A 21843-nucleotide genomic window follows, 5' to 3' on the forward strand; every position below is an offset into this window, starting at 1 on the left:
CCTTTTGCACTCTTGGATATGGGGCTGATTAACTCATTTTTTATTTAACAATGAGCATTTTGCAGGTGCGCGTCCTCTTCATTTGTTTAATGTCTTCTCTCTGTATTGCTGCTCTGCCAATCAAGGCTCACCAACCTGTGTGGTTAAAAGTGAGGTTTTTTTTGTTGCAACAGATATTACAGTTAATTACTTCTGTATTCTGTTAGTATTGGTTGACTAGGAGGACATGTTTCAAAGTTTGCAACTCAGGACAACGTTTCACTAATGTATTTGCATTATCTAATAGAGGGCTTTTGCAGTATCTGGTCTGTATTTGATTAAGGATTATTATGGATTTCTTTTCACATGTTCGTTTTTTATCTAAATCTTCTCTTTGTTGAGATTAGTCTATTATGTCTTCAAAGATGGCCGGAATTCTGTTTAGTTTTTATCCAGAGATTTTCTTTTGCATAATGTTCGGTGAATTGTGATCCACTCTTCACTTGTTTTTATATGGTTTCCTCTTCTTCAATCATTCCAATTAAAATATGTGAGTTTTTTTTCTTTTTTTTCTGTCATCATGTTTTACTGATGGTTGTGGGGGATAAATGAAGAGCTGTGTAAAAAAGGACATGTGCACAGATAGCATATCTCAATTGGTCCTTTTTCCTGCTAGCCCTTACTGTTATTTTTACGCTACTATTTATTTCATAGCTTTTCTGTATGGAATGATCCAAGGGAAGAAAAATGGAGCCCCCCCTTTTTCAATCAGCACTTAGACTCGGGATGGAGAAATACCCTCAAGGCATAAAAGAGAAATGTAATGCCCGCTATCTCCATTTACAGCATGTAATGCCCAGGGTCTCAATGTAAAGCATGTGTTTAGTAGTGAAAGACGTAATTCTGGAAAAGCCATTCAAAACAAGGCTTCTTCCTAAAAGCCCCCTATCTGCATGGGTGAGAAATGTGCTCAGTTGACAATCCAATTCAATCCATGAGCTCTCCCCACTACCACTGTGTCAATAATGGCTTTTTGATCCTTAATTTCCCGCAACATGGAATCAGTCTAGTAGATAAGAGTACAATTCATTGCATGTTCTCCCTTACTAGCAATTCGAATTAGGGGTACGAGCAGTTCAACCTCAATGCTTATTTGATCACTGACTTTATAAGATGTCCATGGGCTGCTGCCAAATGTGAGACACCAAAGGAAAGCATCTTACCTGGAATTGTTGTTTCTCCCCTGTGGCGATGGAGACTCCCTCTTCACAGTCGGACTGTGCTTAATGACCGAACACTTTTGATCCACAAGGGCTCGTCTATTGCTTGCTGATAATTCGAAATGGTTGGAGAATAAAAGAATAAAGCTCACATCAGAAGAAGAGGCAACCTGCAACCATCACAGAAGTGTCACCAAAACATTTCAAATAACCACAAACTCTAGACCACACAGGGGAAGCAAAATAACTCTGCAAATAAAGTGTGGATATCAAAAGCATTGCCACGCACTAGCTGAAACAGTAACCGGGGGAAAAGGAACAAACAAGGAAAGGCAAATGAAAAAGATGGAAATGGGTCAAAGACTGAATACCATGAGAATAAAATGAAAAGCTTTTAATCTCTATAGAGAAGCATGAATGCGACCCACAACATACAAGAAGCACACAGCATCATGGGATAGAACAGAGACCATGTGACACTACATGGCAGTAGGAGCTAGGAGAGGGGTGACGGCATGCAGAGCACATTCTGCAAGGACACCCACCTTCAGTGGCAGTCGGGCCGGCGTCAGCCATAATCTCCATTATAGTATTTAGCCCAAATACTGATACACAAAAATCATAATTAGTGCTGAGAAACCTCCCAGATCTTTATAACACTATTGCCCACCATCCACCCAGTCCAACCCCACACAGATTCACCCACCTGCTACTAGGGCATGCTGGCAGTGTGACATGGATGGCCTCTGGAGGCTGAACGAGAGGGGAGGGATGAATATGAATGGATGTGGGGGTTGCTTTGCAACACACACAAACACACTCCCACAGTTACAGAACGCTACTCCATGGTCTCTCTTAAAAGATCTTGGGCTGTAATAACTTAACTCACAGAATCAACAATGCACTGCCCCTTCAATTCTAAGAGACAAGCATGCACCATCTCTCAAATTCAATGACGGAAGCATGCGTTATCACGTCCCATCTGGGATGCAAGCAGGCACTGCCTCCACTGTTTCTGACCAAAGCATTAACTGTATCTCTTCTGCAATGACATACTGTTCCAATTCAAAGAACCAAGAATGCACAGTCTTCCCGATTCAATGACCCCAAGTATATTCATTCTAGAAGTTCAATTACCCAAGCCTGCATCATGCTTTTAATTCAATGACCAAAGCATGCTACGTCTCATATCTCAGTATGCAACATCTTTCCAATTAAATGACCAAAGCATGCTTTCCTCTCTCCAATTCAGTGATCAAAGCTTGTACTGTCTCTCCTCTTCTGTGAGCCAGGTAAAAGTTGTCTCTTCCATAACCTGGAGATGTAATACCTTTCCATTTAATTGCCAAAGAATGTGCAACGCCATTTCAGTAACGCAAGCATGCACAGTCTTTCCTTCTTTGTCATAAGCATGCACAAGCCCTCCCCCCTTCAGGACTCCAGCATGCACACGCCGTCTGTGACCAACATATGCAGAATCTTTCTCTCCATGATTAAAACATACGTTGTGTTTTTCTTTCCGTGGCTCAAGCAAGCACAGACTTTCTCCTCCTCTGACCAAAACAGACATCTTTCATTCTGTGGCCAAAGCATGCATTATCTGTTCCTTCTCTGGACCCAAATATGCATTATCATTCCCTTTTAAAACTTCTGTGTCCCCTTGATCACGCCATCATATCACAAGCACGCATTACCTTCATCAGCAATACTCACTCTACCCCCACCTCATGTATGCCACAGAAGGCTTTTCCCCCCATGGCAAACATACATTTGTCTCTCCAAACCATATATGCAAACCTACTTGGCTTTAAATGACACGCGTGATGCAGTCAAGTACCATACAGGTACACAAAAGTACAATATGGAAAATTGAATTAAAGAAGAAAGGACAAGGAGAAGACTTCAAAAAGGTGGTGAGATGAAAGACCACAGCCTCTTCCCCCTGTACTGTTTCTCAGAAAGGGCAGACCATATCTATCATATTCTCTGCCCCCTCAGTAGTGGTGCCCAAAGCAAATACATGTATCAATAAGCAAAAACCAAACAAGACTTGACTATCACTACCGCAACGTCAAAGGCCAGCAGGGGTCTTACCAACCTTCGTCAGTCTCCCTTTCCATTTCAACATTAAAGAAATCTCGAGTCCGCATTGTAAAGTGGAGGTGGAAATAGGAAAGAAATGGCAAATGAAAGCGATGCAAGACAAGCAATGTGAGACAATGTGAAACACCACCAAGCAATGGGTTTATTCAGCAACCATACAGCATCAAGATGCTTCGCAGCCACATCAGACACAGCAAAGAAAATTCAACAATAATGCAGGGTGAAAAATGAGATTATCACACAAAGCAAGTGCAGGATCTACTCATGACATCAGACCAATGGCACCCCAGGTCATGTTTCATAACATAACAGGGAGGTTTATTTAACAATGTGTAATGGCTATACAAATAAAATGCCTGGTCACAAATACAATGTTGTGAAAATACTGCCCTGCAGCTCCCTAGTGCAAAGAGCTTAGTCTAGTATTCCTAAGACGTGAGTGTGTGCCTTATTGGTTTATGAAATTACCTCCACAAGGAGCGACTCCTTTCCCAGTCATCCCCTTCCACAAGCATAGCACCCTCAATGGCCCTTCTACCTCTCCCCATTATCTGAAGATCCCTGCTGGTTTCTTCCCCATACTCTCTCCACTTATTTGTATAATAAAAAACGTGATCTGCACCAGAAGCATCTGTTGCCAGGGATTCCAAAGAAACTCTCTCCAGATCTCTACATAGCAGCCCACTACCAACCATCCATCCATCCCTCAGGGTATTGTCACACTCAACTGCGACATACACAGTAGATGAAACCCCTGGCATAAGGCCTGAACACTGCAGCTGGCGCATTAGAGGACCCAGAGATGAGGAATCTAGAATGTGCCATGCTTAGTCCTACAATAAGATCCCAGGGAAGGTTAGGCATATTTTATAGGGAAAAAAGAGACAGCTTAGCTTGTCACTACAAAGACCACAAAGGGCCACATCAGACAAGCTAAAGGAAGTCACTGTGAAGACCTACCAAGGATGATTACAGGGTATTGTACGATCTATAGAACTTTAAGGAGACAATCTACAGTGGGATTTATGTAAGAAAACTAGGAAAAAGCATACATAACTGCAAGCATAGTGGTGTGGTACTAGAACCTTACAACATATGCATATGGAGTCTTAGTCTTAGCATATGCCTCAAACCCTAAAACTAATTAGGTTTATTTTCTGTACAAAACTACCAGAGGATCGAACCTTTGTAGGATCGCATCATCACTAAATGATGGTGGCAAGCTGGGGCTGTTGCAACCTCCTGGATTCTGCCAGGGGAATGTGTCCTTGAAAGCTTTTTGCTGTAACAGTGAAACAATGCCAACAGAGCCTGCATACATGTCGAGGCATAGGTAGTGTTGAAGGTCAAAATCGTTTTTAGTGATGTAGTCTGAAATCAATGCGTGTTTCTCTTTGTGCTGAAAATTGTTATGTTCTGCAGAATATACTTGTTTATTATTCTTGATGCCTCTTTGGCAATAGTGTGGAGGGTTGTGGCAGGCTATGTCTCTTGTATCTGGTTACGTAGGGAACAAAGAGCTGATGACACGTGCATAACTTGACTACAAAAAACAGCTTAACTATGAAATGAACATTTTTTAGCACACTCAATTGGAATTCACATTCTTAGTAGTCCTGTGGTCAAAGAATGTACTACACAAGAGGCACACAATATTTATATTGTTTAATAGTATTTGGGATTTATAAAGCACGTACTACGTTCAAAAGTGTTTAAATGATACAAAGAGCCTACGACTTAGACCAGATGGCCTGACCGATGACACCCTAACATTGCTGCCATTTTATGGATTAGCCTTAAACGGTTTAGCTGTCTACTTCAGAGCTTCAGTTACATTAAAATCAAGTTTTAAAAAAATGCATCTTAATGTAAATCCTAACAGGTGTGCTCCTAGGCAGTATTAGTATCACCTTTCATCTATTTTGGGGTACATTTGAGTAGAATTATCAACAGTTTTGAAAAACCAAACATTACCCTAATGTTGATTTAGGTATCCTTAGCCCATAGCAATTACTCCAGCTAAACTTGTTTGGATTACTGGGAATGTCAAGCGGGTTATTAAATGGGACAATTTAGAGGTGACTGGGCTTAAACCTAGTATCTGCCAAAGTGGCTTGGCAAATATTAAGAGTATCTGTGACAGGGACTCAAGTAGCAGAGAGGCCCTGGCCGAGTTGGATTGCCTGGCTATTGAAATCAGCCCTTTTTTACAAGACCCGCAAACAAAATAAAATGGAAAGGCATGGTAAAGAATGCCTGGTTTGATGATGAGTGCAGGTTAGTAAATACAGCTTGGTCACAATGACTTGTATCCAAAGGCACAGTGAACAAAGAGGAGCTACGCTGCTGTAGAGCGAATTACAAGAATAAAAAACGGGGGGGAAGGAGAAAAGCTGCAGAGTTAAATGGGACAATCTTTTAGAAGCTGCCACTAGGATAGACGCCAACACATTCTGGGCTTTGGTCTCTGATAAGAAGGGGACCAATACTAACAAGCTTCAATGTCACATCCCCCCTGAGGATTGCTTTACCATTTCCAAAGTTTATACGAATATGGTGTGGATAGAGAATGTGAGAATTAGGGGGTGTTGGGAAAATTGACAACAATGATTGAATACAACAACCAAACAATGACCATTACATTGGCAGAAGTCAAGAGTGCAATCTTGAACTCTAAGAGCCCGAAAGCACCGGGCCCAGATAGGATTCCAGTTGATTTGGTGAAAGACGAGCCAGATGTTTGGGCACCCATTTTAGTGAAATTGTTCCAATCAGTGATCAGACTTAACAAGTACCTGATTCTTGGCATACCGCCAAAATAGTGCCGGTGTACAAAAAAAGGCAGGAGGTAGAGGCCTGGTAATTACAGGCCTATTTCCCTACTTGATGCCACTGAAATATGTTTTGCTACGGTTGTTCTAAAGCAGCTACATGAGTGGGTGGCCTAAAAAAACGAATTTCTCACCTCCAGGCTGGGTTTCAGCAAGAGACGAGCACCATCGACCAATGTTTTCGCGTGTCCCTTGTTTTACAAAAGTACATATTATTGAAGGGGATTAGGGTGTATGGTGACGCCAGAGCTCGATAAATAGAAGAGGCCCTTATTAATTTACTTAGTTATCCAGGAGGTCCCTCGATTCCCTGGGTGAAACACCTAAAGCACCAGTAGAGTGTCTTAGGATTGGGTGACTTGTGGCAGATGTCCAAGAATGTACCATGCTGTACTAAAGAAAAGGTGAAACTTGCTGTTAAACAGGCCAGGTATGAACTCCTTATAAGCTTGTGTTTATGTCTAAAGATGGACTGGACTTTCTTTAAAAACAGAACAAGGAGTTGAAAAATACTTGGACCTGATCTCACCGGCATATGCACATACATTGTTTATAGAGGTCAGGAATGGTACTCTTAGGACTGCAAGATTTACCAGAGGCTGGAAAGCTAGCAATTCCGAATCCTGCCCATTGTGTGACGTATGCCCAGAGACAATTATGCATGGTATGTTATTCTGTGACCGATACAAGGACCTTAGAAGACAGTATTTACTGGCTCTATTTAAGAAAGCACGTGTTAATCATGTTTTGGAAGCTCTAGCTTTATGTCAATCAACTATCAATTAATGGCACATATTGTATAGCAAGATTTATTCATCAAGCCTGGGTACGTAGAAATTCCTTGATTGCGCAACTGAATAATGCCCGACTACAATGAACTTATTTTAATATTTATATAACTTTTAGAGATATATTGTATGTATTGTCTGGTCTTTTTAGAAAAATGCTGTGTCTTATATATGGAAAGTGTACCCTGGATGTCATGTATAACATGAGAAAGGATCTCAAAGCTGGGAATGAGGGAGGCATTCCAGAACAGAATTATCTCCCATATGATGATCTGGTACTCTTATTCTGTAGCTTCACACCTTCCCAAAAGTGGTCTGCTCTTTTTTCTTCCCTCTCTGGCTCCGATGTTGTGGTTTTCCATTGCATACTACGTACCATTTCATAAAGTCACCAAGACCAAGCTTTTTAAATGTAAGTTAATAAAGTATCTCGTAAATTATCTTCAGTCTTACTGTAATCATAGATTCAAGATGCCATTGGGCAGTGGCTTGCTCTACAATGCAAACTATACCAAAGAATCCCTGACTTCACAGGCCTACTGCCATCAAACAAACTAACAGGCATAGTCGATTTATAAACAGCAGTCTAGTTTGGAACCAATAGCATGGGAGGACCGAGCCTCAGTAACATACTCATTGACCCAACCTAAGCAACAACTCATAAAGAAGCCCCTTGCCTCACAGTACCATTGTCCCAAACCTACTCCTAAAACTAAAGGGCAACAGAGAATGTAACATAACAGTATCATTACAATGGACACGTTAGAAATCAATGGTGCTGAAGGTATATATTCAAATTAAGAGAAAGGCTCCCTGTTGAGACTGGAATGGGCCTGTAGATTATTTGGAGAACAAAACAGGAGTGCCTTACATTCTTTCCTAGGTATGGGAGCAGTTTCCTGATGAATATTTATGTGGAATATTTTGAGATTTTGCTTTAACCTATTGGAAACTATGTGGTAATTGGTCCTAGCACGAATGTAGTCCTTGATGGAAGATTGTGTAGATTTCGGAAGGTGGAAGATGAGAGAGAGTCTAAAAGATTGGGTAAAAGTGTGCAAGGTGCTGGGAACTCAGAGCAGAATATTTAAAAAAATTGTAAGTATCAGATTTTTGTAAACACGTTGCCTTTCTGGAGATGATGCATGTCTAGTCAGCAGGTGTCACTTTCCGTTGCCCTCTTGAGATTTCTACTGGAGATTTTTAAAGAATGTATCTAAGATCCAACATTTTGAATCTGCAAAGAAGTCTGTACTTTGTTCATCTATCATAATGATATTTGCAATGATTTTGTATTTTGTATTTGCGCTATGGCACAAGGTTTTCTGTGAACTACTGAACACACCTTTTTTCTTAAACACGTCAATGCCTTGGGGAACTACAAAACATAATGATCAGGTACTTTAATATTTTTTCCAACTTCTGAACAATGGAGAAGGTGAGAGGCAAAAATAGCAGCACTATCCAGATTATGTACTTCGGTATAGGTTCAATGAGCATTCAAGACTGCCCTACTGAACCACAGGTTAGAGGATCCACTATACGATCAAATACATAGATAAGCCATCTAAATAATTTGGTTAATGTTCATAAGTGGATAAGCCTTTTGTACTTGAGGACCATGGAAGGTGTGAGCTAAAGCATGTGTACCACCAGAGGGTGTGTTAAAATCAACACTGTGCTTGCGAGGAAATGAGCAGTCATTACCTTTTAGGCTGGGGAAAGGTGTGGTCTTGTCCCTCACACCCTTGTTCGGTAAGGCCAGGTTAGAGAGACTGAAGCTGTTGCTGTGGTTCCTGTATAGACTGCCTGTAAACCAAGACAGAATCAATTAGAAACAGTATGCGAGAGATTGGCTCCCTCTGTATTTTCCTTTCTTTGGCTCTTTCTATGAATGCCAAAACCAAGACTTCACTGTGTCTCTGTCAGTCTCATCTCTGCATCTCTTAACACTTACATCTATATTTAATGCAGGATTTTTGCTCAAATTGTATCAATCACTGATTCACCTACTAGTACTGTACACTAATATTTCCTTCTCTGGCTCAGCTTTCCAGACCAACCTTTTTCTGCCTCTTATTTTTTCTATAACCCCATTTATTTTCTTCACTCTCCATCTCCTTCCCACAAATCCCGAGCATTGCACCATTCCAGTCCCTTCCTCCACAGCAAGCACTTACTGGCAAAAGACATGATGCCACCGCCAAAGCCCTCGCTGCTGTTGTTCGAGATGGTGGAGTTGGGAGAGCTGGCACGGGAATCTGATTCTGCATCCGAATCCCCAGCCAGCTGCAAACTGTTGGGGCGCAGTGGAAGCTTCTGGGGGCTGGAAAATAAACTGTCCTCATGAGTGCGAGCAGGAGGAGAACATTTTATACCATTATTAAAACATCTGCAGCACCAGTACTTTCTTTAAAGTCACAGGTCTTTCACATAGCATAAAGCAAAATAATTATCCAGGAGCACATAATATTCACTTTGTTAGTCTGAAGCTTACTAGACATTTGTGCTAGGTTAGATCATATAGAATTTATATTGGGTCAGCATGGCACCAAGATGCCTTCAGGGTTTTGGCACAAATGATGTGGAAATTTCCCATACTCGTGAAAACCGAAGCAAGCAGTAGATCACACTGTTATATATTGCTACATTCCAATAGAGGAAATAATTAGAACATTCAATTGTGCTCAACTACCTTCTATCAGAAGGACAAAGAGCTGAGCCTGCAAGCTTCATAGTGGCAAGTGCTTAAAACAATGTGCTATTTTACCAGCTTACCTGTGCTGCCACATTAGATCTTTTTGGACAAAAAACAGGATGAACAGGCTATGCCAAAAAAATAAGACTAGTGGAAGAAAATACCTTTTTTGCAAACAATAGGTTTGTTCAAGATACTGTATTTCATTAATTGTGTTCCTCTTTTTTTTCACTTAGGCAAGCAAGTCAGCCAGTAAATGTAAACTACTCGTAAAGCAGACAATTCTCTCTTCCTTAAAATTCCTAATTAAGAATGCCCATCTCTCTATTCTTACGTCCTGCATGGTTCCTCATTGCCAACTTATTGGGACAGAACACAGAATAGAGGGGGAGGAGGAGGAGGCGCTATATTTCAACAGGTTTAAGGCAAGAAGTTATACAGACGGGCCTGGCCATACCAAGAATTACAGAAATGAAGAGCAGCATCTGAACTAAACGGCAACAGAATAGTGCTTCAAAAAATCTATCTCATGTTGCCACCCTACAGATATATAGGGTTGGCAGTCCTCTGTAACCCTACAGATGCTTACCGGGATCTGGTGGAAAAAGCAGAAAGTTTCTCTGGATCTGCACAACACAGTACAAAACATAAGACACAGCCAAGGCACAATCGACCTGGCAATACCGGCTTGTGTGATGGCAAAACCCCACCATGACTGATCGAAAGAACCTAAGGAAAGATACTTTTCTGTCTAAATAAAAATATCCAAGACACTCCAAAATGTGTAGCACTAATACAGCTGAACGGTTATCTAGCCTGAAAAATTAGATGGCTGATCGTCAGAACCAAGTGGAAATCTGACAACACTTTAGGGATGAAAGAAGGAAATGACTATGCATGGAAAAATCTATCCAGCTCCTTAAAAGCATATTACTGCAACTCCCAAAATTACTCTCCTAGCAAATGTGGGCGCAGTTAGACAGACACTGCTTCATGAAGCCATAAGGTCAAAAGGTTTCTTCAAAAGTGAAGTTGGAACCAAATTCGTTCCCACTGAGGTTCTTTTACGCATCATCATATTGGTTATAGCATATTTGAGTATGCCCATTCTGACACAGTGAAGTGAATTGAATGGGGCTTAACAGAGTGCTCTGGCAGTTGTTTGGCAGAGGGTGTGAAATGCTTCACAGAAATGATATGCACATTACGAAGTCTGCTGGCACAATCTGGGGAGCCTCGAGCGGCTGACCAGATCCCTAGATTGGTGTTTGTGAAATGACAACGGGAGGCATAGTCTTGTGGTTGGCAATAAAAAGGCTGTGGTTTTCATTGCAACAGTATAATTATAACAGTGGCATCTACCTGGCCTGTGCCGCCACACCTGGATGGGTTCTCGGCCATCCAGGTTCCCCCCAAAATTTACAGAATTATTTGCATCCTCTTGTAGCTGGGTTCTCAAATCATTTCGTCATGGAATTTTTCCATGCCTTTGGCTGACAAATGGACCCCGTCTGGGTGGAACAGCTCCGGGTCCGCTAGAGAAATTGCGGGGTGACTTATGAAATGGATTCCCCTGCAAATGCAGAATTTTTCTATTCGGGTTTCATTTTTTTCCTCGCAATGTCAATTGCTTTGCAAGAGTTGGCCCCTTGCCATGTTCTTCTAGGTAGCATGGCTGAGTAGAAGATTTTCCCCTCCCTCCAATTGCGTGCTATTCCTACTAATGATGCACATATTTCTATCTTCCAGCAGTTGCTTCCTGCCTTGCTCCACCAAGTCATTGCCCATAGGTGTATAATTCGAAATTCACAAGGATCCCTGAATGCCACCAAGTCAGCCAGTCTATTGTGTATCTCTTCCCAACACATGCCCCCGTATCCCCACCATGAAGTAATGGTGTTCCTAAATACCGGTCTTTCCTTTGTCTCCTCAGACCATCTCCCTGTCCTAAAAACAAAGGAGTGTCCTATGATCCATGCCGACTTGAGGGTGGGCATCGCTTTCTGTTGGGGAAAATCAATGTTATATTAGCTTTGGCCTTGCATATCTTTTGTAGCAATCAGACTCCCACCCTCCTATTTGCTTTACTTTATCCGCTCTTAGGCCCCCTTGCCATGCTGCTGTGGCTACTCCTATCCTGAACGATTGTGTCCCAAATTTGCGGCTGTCTCATCCAGCTTTCCCAATGGTTGTTTTGAGGACCGCCTGAAATTTAAATTGGATCAGAGCCCTCCCATCTTTACGTCTCAAGAAATACCCTCCTACATTAGGACGGTGACTGAGATATTGGTTTGTGATGCATACTGGGCAATGCCCTTTGTCATCAATGCAATAAGTTGTACTGGTCCTTTTGCTTCCTGTTTTTGACATTTGTAGATCTATTGCCATGTAGTAAACCCTCTCTACCCGGACCTCCAGCATGCCTAACCCATCAGAAGCTTTGGTGCTTGATGCAATGAGCTTGCGGACTCTGAAAACCCCAAAATATGTCATGGAAAATGCTGTTTTAAACAGCTGCACCTCGTAGTCGTCTGAGCAAACTGTTTCTAGTAATCTTAACAATATTGCTAATTTCTCAAAATTTTGTGTGCACCTTTTATCCTTGTGCGTTCCTTCTACCTTTCCCGACCCTCATCGTGCATAAGTTATTAATGCTACTGCTGCTAAATGCCTCTTCGCTCACTCTTTTTTCATTTTTTTTATTTTAAGCCCATTTTAAAAAACGATTAATTTCTTTTGTAGTTAAAAGCTCTAAATGCTGCATCTGTGTAACCTTCAGTACTGTTTCTAGACACCTGCTATACAGTTTTGCAGTGTTTGTTTCCAAAGCCTTCTTGGCGATCCCTAGTAAACCCTGTAGCAGGGTCTGTGTAACTGTCCTGCGATGTGCTAATGCTAGCACCCATTTTTGAGGTGCCTGGTCTGACAGTTATCTCACCTTGGTCCCGGCCGTCCGGCGTTGACTCAGGTGATTTTCTCATCTCTCTGCCAGTATGTCCCAGCATTCTTTGGGTATTTCTGTCCTCCTGGTGTCTGCTTCCGGCTTCATTTTGCGAAATGTCTCCGACTAAAAGCGAGACAAAGCATCCGCAATGTTATTATCCGTGCCGGCTATGTGCTTGGCCCTTATCTCAATTCTTCAGTGTTAGGATGGTCATTGCCCTAAGAATGTTTAAGACTGACTGGCAAGTGGTTGATCTTCCGTTTATGATCCCACTACTGCCATATTGTCTGACCATGCCGTTGGCTCTGAGTTGGCCAATCGGTTGTCCCATACCTGCAGCGCTAGCCATATTGATATGATTTCCAGCAAAGTTATATTCTTAGTCCGCCCTTGTGTGTGCCATGGTTCTGGCCATAGTCCCGCGCACCAAGCATTCTCCAGAATTGCTCCGAAGCCTTTGCTTCCTGCTGAATCAGTAAAAAGAAACAGTTTTCTGCTGGTATTCAATGACATGCGCCATAGTATTCTTCCGTTGAAATCTGTCAGGAAACTTTTCCCATATTGTTAATTCCTTCTTTACCTCCTCACCTAGTCATATGTGTAGGTGTTTTCTTTTTGCTGCCTCTAGTCTTCATTTCTAAACTTCTGGCAAAAACCTTCCCCTGAGGTATAACCCAAGCTGCAACGTTTATACTTCCTGCTAGGGACTGTAGTTCCTTAATTGTCCCTTCGTTTCTTAGCCTAAGTGATCTGATGTTCTTGAGTAGCTCATCTCTTTTCACTGTAGGGATCCTGCACTCCTCTGCGGTTGTATCTATCTCGATCCCTAAGAAAATTATGTTTGCATTGGGATGTGAGGTTTTCTCTTTCGCCAGCATGACAATTTCTTTGGTGGCCCGCTTCTGTCCAGCTCCACAATGTTTGCCTCCTCATCATCATCATCCGAGTCATCGCCCAGCCTCTTGCGCACCCAGGCCCAGACGTGTATTTTCTATGCTGCTGCAGTCCATTCCACCAGCTTGCTTCCTCGCTTTTCCGCTGCTGTCAGTGTTGCTTTTCTTAGTGACATTTGCCATTCTGCTCTTCTGCTTGTCTTTCTTAATTCACTTTTTGTTACAATAATTTCTTCTAAATGTTTCTCATGGCTGGTCTTGTTTTAACCACGCTGTTGCCAACGTGGCTTTTGTTTTCTTCTTGCAGCGCGTGTGCCAAGTTGCCAGGAAGCCCTCCTTCTCCTCTTAGAGCAAGATGCGCATTGTCTCCTCACTTGCTACTCTGCAGATGCTGCAATTTAGGGATTTACCTTTACTATTTGTTATTTGTTCAACTTTTATAATCTTACGTTCTACAGAAATGCTCAAGGTTTATATCAGCTATGCTCCATTCGTGCCGGCATGTTCGATATGCTTTGGTTGATTTCAGGCCTCCTGATCTGCTTCGTACTGCATGCACCATGCTATTGCAAAGTCCTTGCTTCCCCTCTGTGTAATTGATGAGCCTCTGCTTACCCGGGCCCGCCTATTGTCATTTCCGCTTGCAGCCCCCTCCGGACAGCGTTGCATCCACATGGTTACCCTGGCCGGGCTCCTCCTGGCCTTGTTTCGGGATCACGCTTCGTCTTTCTCGACTCGGTTCATTTACACGCACCTCCTAGCTGCAATGCCGAGTTCCTCCGCTGGCGGTGGGAATCTTCTAGCCGCCAGCTTCCCCTACTTCCTTCCGCAGTGGTTTGACATACCAATGTTCTGCAGCACTTCAAGTAAGGACTATGACCTTTTACTTCCTTTTAATCCACCGGAGCAGGGCAAAGCCTGCGGTTGCCATTTACCGCCCGACCAGAGCAAGGTAAAAGCTCATGGTTCCGATTGTGTGGTGCGCGGTGCATGGCAAAGCTTTCATGGGTTTCAAGGCAGGGTAAAGCTCACGGTTGCAAATTTACGAGACTGGAGCAGGGTGAAGCTCACGGTTGCTGGCTTTGCGAGCAGGACAATGCTCGAAAAGAAGAAGTCTTCTGCGTGCACAGAACGACCATGTGGTGCTCCGTTGGAAGTACCACAGAGAACTGGTTTCCTCCTTCCAGTTCTCTCCTTATATTTGCTTATTCATGCCTGCAGGCATGTCTGCTTCCAGGTGCTTCCTTCTCCTTTGGCCGGCGATGACGCCAACGGCCATTCACACCCAGGTGTGGCATTTGTCCTACCTTGCTGTCCTAACAGCATGTACCTGCCAGGACCCCATTTGTTGTTATCCCCCCTATTGTGTGGTAGGTGTTGGGAGGCGGGTTGGGGGGGTGGAGTCGATCAGTGGAAGGGCTGCCTCTCTTCTTTCTGCAAGGGCTGCGTGATGCACCCCTTGCATATTAGATCTGACCCTTGCCCTGGCCCCCTGATTATTCCCATGTGCTTGTGAGCTACATTGGTTTTCAGGGCACTTGGCCAGCACATTTTTAAAAACCGTAGGTCAACAAATGGTGAAACTTGGGGAAAGGGGCGTACTCCAGCGGGCGCTTCAAACGATGTAGACTGACCACAGCACTGCTCTGCACCATTAAATATCCTGCATTTTTTCGCTACTTGGAGCGTTTCAAATACCAAAACCGGCTCCTGCATTTGTCCGGGGGCTTGCAGACTCCAGTGGTGCAACTAGAGCGTGGTGGAAATGGTATGACGGGCTGGTGGTGGTCGTGGCAGTCAGTGACCTGCTGTGGTGAGGTCGACCCAAGTGGCGCTGCGGCCTGCTCTACCCGGCGCGGCGCACAGGCCGTCTGTTTGCCCATGCCCTCCCAGCTCCTCTCTGAAGGGGCATTGGCCGCTCGCTGGGCGTGGGGGCGCCTATAGGGAGATGGCAGCGCTTGCCGGGCACTGAAGGAGGAACGCGGATTGGTGACACAGCGGGAGTGTTAGCCCTGGATGTCTGCTGTGCAGGAGTTGGTAGGCAGTCAGAGCTGCAGTGGAAGCAGCAGGCAGGTGCCTAGATCAGCGAGCAGGAGGAGCAGAGGCCCTGGGGGAGACCACTTTGCCTGGAAGCTGTGAGTGCAGTGTGCTGGACGGCTAGCAGGGTATGGGTAGCAGCAGCACCGCCACAACCATCACGGAGCATCTTCCCAGCCTTGGGCTGCTGGCGCAGTGGCCATCTGGGGTGTCGGGGGAGTGAAAGAGGAGGTGTACTTCCAGCCATAATCCCTGCATAGATCCTGTGGGAACCAGGTGCTGCTGTGAGCTGGGACTGGATGGAGCTGGTGGTGGTACAGCGTGATGGTGAAGGACAAGTTGAAGAAAGGTTCTACACAGTCAAGGATGGAGCAATACACCACCGCTCCAGTGCCCAAGCTGTCTACCACGAGTCCTGTGGAAGCTAGCACGCCTGACACCACTGGATGGACACTTGCAGATGTCATGGGCACAATCACAAACTCCACAGCAGCACTGGAAACCAAGATTGACTCAGTTGGCTCAGAGGACATCTTCTTGCGCCACAATATGCAAAAAGCGACCGCCAGGATTGGCACGGTGGAGCAAAGAACAATATACGTAGAAGTCACACTCCATTCAGTCAAACGTCAGCTATCGGAGGTGCTGAGGCTGACCACGGTGTTGGAAGATGGGGTGGAGGATGCATGCAGAGGGCAGAGCCAGGAAGAGCAACCTGCACATTGTCGGCTTACCTGAACATGCAGAAGAGCCTTCCATGGAGCTCTATCTGAAGCAATGGTTGGCAGAAGTGTTGGGCTCTTTGGGGCTGTCAAAATTATTTTCCGTGGAACACCAGGTGGCGGGCCAGCCGCAGTCGGCTAGTGCTCCTGCATTCACGATTGTAGCTAAGCTCCTTAACTTTCGGGATCGGGACACCATCCTGCAGGCGGCAAGGAAAAAAGCTCCCTTCAAGGTCAACAACGCCAGTTTTAATATATTCCCCAACGGCTGTCCAGAAGGCACAGCAGTAATTTGATGCTGTAAAGAAACACCTGCAGACATGGGTAGTTAAATATGCACTCTTCCTCCCATCCACTTTAAAAATCCTGCATCAGGGCTCAACTCACTTCGAGACCCAGCAGGAAGCCTGGAACTGGCTTGACACCCACATGCCGACTGCAGGCAGGAAGGAGGGCCGTGAAGCAGTGAAGGGCCGTGGGCATGGCGGGATAGACGTGGAGCCGCTGCCAGCCACAGGTGGTGCTGACGAGCTTGAGGCTGTCTGGCATGCACTGACGATGGGAGCACCATGAGGGCGGACTGATGGACAGCCTCTCTCAAACGGATGCTCGGGAGGTGCAGCAGAATTGTGTCGGATAACCAACGCCCGACCCCTTGCGTCATGTGTAATGTGGGTCTTGTGGGGCGTATTGGCTGACCACAACGTTGGGAGAAGAAATCACACGTGAACCGAAGTTATTGTTGCTAGGGATTTTTGTCCACACCATTTGGCCTCATTAAACGCAACATTGTGGCAAAATGGGGTGCACAAGAATGCCACAGAGATTGAGACTGGATGGTAGACACGAACATTTGTATGTCATTGGAAAAAAGCATTTATACTGATCGGGGCTGCACTGCGAAGGCGGACAAGATCTGGGGGAAGTGGGAGGCAGGAAGGTCACTGGGTTGGGTATCTTTCTTTTGTTCTGGTGGGTGGGGTATCAGTACGCTAAATCGATTATGTACTGGGTTTCATCTCTGATGTGATGTTACCAATATTAAGTTATTGCAAATTAATAAAATGTTTTACAATGAAAACAAATAGTGAAACACTGGAGCTGGGGGTTACATCTCAGGCGAGTCATTGAATTAAGGAAAGTAAAACCGGAATAACTTCTCTAATCCACAGCCCGCAATGGAACATATCAGGAAAACAGCTCCTCCGTTGTGACAGCAGCCTTTGGAGGGTTCTAAACGAAAATTGCATCAGAGTCCAGATTATGTAGGTTAGGCGCTTTCTCCAAGGTGACCAGTGCTTTTGGTTGTTGGGAGGTTCCTTCCTAGACAAGCTCTGCAGCACCATATAGACCTGGATATGCAGGAGCTGAGTGTGGTGTGAGGGAGTCTCCTGCCGGGGCGTACCAACTATGGATTGTGTGTCCTGTGAGAGGATGCTGTTTGAGCAGAAAGACAACGGAAAGACAATGGCGAGCAGGTGGTGGGAACATCAAAAAGAAATGTCTGTTTTAGATAACAGTTAAGCAAAAATATTGATTAGTTTGCTTGCAGGACAAAATGGCACCATCCTAGTCATTAACCCATTCCCCACCAACTAACCAACCCACCCTCCAGCTCCAATTATTTGATAAATTCTGGGGTGCTTGCCCATTAAACTTTAAGAGCCACTTAACAGGCCTTCCGGCACTTTATTCCAGCCTCCAGCAGAAAACAATAGCCCTCATATTTAAGAAATGTGGTACGTCTGTGTAAATGTTGAAAAATACTACATTGTAGTGTACTTTCAGGTAAACATGATCGCACTTCCAGTCTCCTCCAGTAGGACCTCCAACCCCCTGACTTCTTCCTCTTTTGATGGGAAGTGCAGTCTCTTAGCTGGTCTGAGCCGGCATGATCCCTTGACTTTAGTTGAGCTGCCTTGCCCTAATGCACACTTGTAGGCTAAATGTTTGTAGTCAGCGGTTTATGCACACAATCACACGCTAGATAATTATAGGCAAGCATTGCCTATGGAAAATGGCGGCAAAAGGGTACTCAAACCAAAGTCCACATGAAGGAAAGGACAAAAATGAGCACTAAGGTGATGAGGTGTGGTACATTTTTGACCTGGAAAAGAAAGCCCTTGTACCCGCCCCCTCCCTGTTTTTTTTCCTTCCACAGTGGGTCCACGTTAGGAAATATTTTCTTTTTTGCTCCTCTCCCTCCGTACACTCCTATGGGACCCCCACCCCAATATTCTCAGCTTATTTTGAACCCTGACATGAATTTTTAGGGGGTCAGTAAAGCCTTGTGCCTTACTTCCCTTGCATGTTTTGTTCACTCTTATGGGGAAACTGATTAGTCCCCAAGTACTGAGAGACTATGGGCCTCGTTATAAGTTTGGCGGTAGCCTTGCCGGTAAACTTCCGAAAATTTCTGATGCCCGTGAATGGGCAATTACCGGGGCATTCCGGCCCCGCTGGACCCGTTATTTGGCCATTCGCGGGCGCCGGAAAAAAGATGCTCCCATTCAGGCCCATAGGGCTGAATGGGGAGGTCGATTGCACCGGCACCGGTTGTGCCGGTGCATCCGACATGCTGTGCTCGCGAGTGCCTTTCTACCTGCCAGGTCGGACCTGGCGGGCAGAAAGACACCCGCGAGCACAACTCGTAGTTTGCCGGTCCGGGAACTACGGTATCAGCAAGTTTACCAGTACCATAGTTCCCCGACCGGCAAACTTATAGTGTGGCCCAATGTCTCTTTATGGATTCTTGTATCATTGCACATATAACCTTACAGTGAATTGTAGTCCGTATACTTTACATTCTTAACTTGTTTTGTACATAAAGGCATTTTGGTTACTTTGACAATATGCCTAAACATGCTGGTGACAGCTGTGTGATTTCTACCGTTTTTGTGACATTTTTCTTGGGCACTTTTGCATTTACCACAAATGGCTACTTCAGGTGGCTAGCATCCTAAAATGGCAGTGGCACAAGATTTCCACTTTTTATTTGCTCATTTTGTTATTTGGCCTTCTTCCTGCCTTCTCACATCAGGAAATGCCTTATATGGAAATCGATTTGCCGGGGAAAGCTGTGGCTTTCACGGACAAGGGGGCTGTGTGTGTGAGCCAGAGAAGGGGCCTGGGATTGTTTGCCCACAGTCCCCATCCTCTGGCACCAGAAAATCATTTGCTGGAGAGATGTGATGACCAGTGGTTGTCCATAATTGGTCAACCATGGGCTGTTTGAATGTTGCAAATCCGTACTATGGTGGGCTTGCGCCCCGCCTGAATCTTGAATAAAAGGAGTGCTCCCACAACTGTTCAGCAGATCATCGTTGGAACCAAGAAATCTTTTTAGAAGGGCAGCCTGCTGACAACCAGAGGAAGACCCCTGCAGCTGACCATCATTGATTACAGTGATTAGCCCGGTGAAGTGATGGTCCTCTGTGTTACCTTGGAAGACCCTTGTTGGTGCTTCTACCCCTGGACATGTGGGAACAACCCTATATAACCCGTGCTCAAGGCTGTGTGCCTTCTGACCCTTCAGAAGTGTCCCTTGACCAATGGGTTGACTGCGAAGCTCTCTCCTGGGCTATCTCGCTACAGCTGGCGCCGTTCCGAGGAGAGCAGAGGATTGGAACTTTGCAAATCTTCAGCATATGCTATAAATTGCCGACTCCTCCATTTTCAGTCATCTCGCTTCAAGGGAAGATGTGCTGGGGCTTCTTCTGTTTGCCACTGAACATCACCTGTCGCCACCTGAGCATGGGGACCTTTGTTGGAACACTCCTTCAATCGCGTGAGGTGTCCTGAGAGGGTCTGCACCACAGAAGTCATATTTTTTTGTTTTGGGTCTTCCGGAAGCTGACTGGAACAATTTGCTGTGCAGAACAACTGACACGCCAAACCAAGTGCAGAAGATTGCGCCGCTAACAGATTCTGGGATACCTGTTGTGGCATCTGGAAGAATCAGAGTCAGGGGGTATATGTTTGCATAGCTGTTTCCGCTCCCACCCGCGTACTCCCTAGGGAAACAGCGAGTGTAAAGGTCTGACCCCAAACTCACTCTGGCCTGACCTGTGGTGATGGGACCTAGGTTAAGGATCCTTTTCTAGGCGTACCCTAGTGAATAGGATTGTGTGGTGTGCTAAATAGTGCTAAATAGTTATCTAAATTTTAAAACTTTCCAAAAGCACCACCATAGCCCACTGCATCATTTTGAAATAGTCTCACCTGAAGAAGCTATAGTTTGGAACGTGTGACGTTTGGGAACAAGGCCCCATACCAGGGGTCTGGACTTAAAGATTGAGGGAAGTGTTTGTGTGTTGGTTCTGCCTATTTTTCCTTACATTAAGCTACTCACCCGTATTTCACTGGTAATTGATTCATATGCAACTATATTCTCCTAATGGTGAATGTGTATATGTTTATAAGGTTTTGTATAGCAAAATGTGATTTTATATGCTTAGTCTGTAATTAAAGGCCTAATAAATAACCGTACTTTTATATAATTACTATCTAACCTGAATTATTGATGTTGCTCTTTGTGGACTCATTGTAGCCCTAGACCACTCTCACACATTTCCTAAGACTAAGCATTGACTGCTCAGCTACCTTACCTTGTTTGGGTTTTGGCCAACCTGAGTGTCTTCCCAGTTTACAATAAATAGTGTGTACTCCCAAAATCCTCCCACCAAGGGCTTATTTTAGAAATCCATCTTAACAGTCCTCACCAAAAATGGGCGAGGGTAAATAGGTAACAGGAGGTTGGACCATCATGAAAGCACCTGTAGCTGTTGAGGACGACATGTCAAAAACACATTTGGATCTGTAGGCTGAGCAGGAGAAAGTTTGAATACAAGTAAAAAAAATAAATGGGAATTGATGTGGCCTCTGTGTCTCAAGAAGGGTATCCACTACCCTGATCAAGAATCACATTCTCTGAATCCTCCCGACCCTTCAGGTGAACCGATAAACCCTCCTTTGGGATTGGACCCAGTTGCAGGGTATTATGGAACAAAGCAAGTAGCAGGAATGGCCCTTCTTCGACTCTTGCTTGTCTTTATGATGCCTCGTTTTCAGAGACAAGTACTCTGGATTGGCACTCTACTTCGAGTGGTCTCTGCTTTTTACCCTTCTGGTTCCTGTCTTAAAGATTTAGCCAGGGGGAAGAAGCTCTAATAGACTTTACAGGACATCAGAGGTTCCAGGACAAGGTTTTAAAGCCCCTCTTCAAACCCTAATGGACCTTTGCTGGGTGGAAAAGAGGTTCCAGCACCAAAGGACAGGTGGTGGGTACAGCATGGTCACTGGTAGGCCTACAGCATAACTGTAAGCCACAAGATGTTAAATTCACTGTCACTGAACAGACTGCAAATAAGCCCATAGACCGAGTGCAGCTTCTGTCCTATTCCGACAGACCCTTTCAACACACACATCAACTGGAACTGGAGCCCTCCTTTCACCTGTATGTGCTGAAGATCGGTGCAGACAGACCTAGGTGCTATTCCAGCACAGAAGGCACAGGACTGCACTGGACCCAGACTTTGCAGGCTCTGTGCGAGTAGACAACAGAGTGGTATGTGTACCAATGCACACCTTGGAACCGGTGAAATGCTACATTCAACTACTGGTGGTAAG

At 44.7% G+C, this 21843-nt stretch overlaps 1 protein-coding gene across 42 annotated transcripts in view; it reads right to left on the minus strand.

Annotated features, from left to right (window-relative positions):
* MADD (MAP kinase activating death domain) overlaps positions 1-21843 on the minus strand; it is a 2081072-nt gene that overhangs the window by 1357664 nt on the left and 701565 nt on the right. For 22 of the 42 annotated variants that reach the window (XM_069623155.1, XM_069623154.1, XM_069623153.1 and 19 more), the window contains 4 exons: positions 9102-9247; positions 8629-8730; positions 1745-1804; positions 1203-1308 (listed from right to left, as the gene is read on the minus strand). In XM_069623155.1, the coding sequence (XP_069479256.1) occupies positions 1203-1308; positions 1745-1804; positions 8629-8730; positions 9102-9247 (414 nt within the window). Of the gene's footprint in view, positions 1-1202; positions 1309-1744; positions 1805-3297; positions 3337-8628; positions 8731-9101; positions 9248-21843 lie in introns of all 42 variants that reach the window. The other 20 variants (XM_069623145.1, XM_069623139.1, XM_069623144.1 and 17 more) reach the window with 2 other exon arrangements.

This window comes from Ambystoma mexicanum, chromosome 11, assembly GCF_040938575.1.
Source record: "Ambystoma mexicanum isolate Mex_15411 chromosome 11, UKY_AmexF1_1, whole genome shotgun sequence".
Lineage (NCBI taxonomy): Eukaryota > Metazoa > Chordata > Amphibia > Caudata > Ambystomatidae > Ambystoma > Ambystoma mexicanum.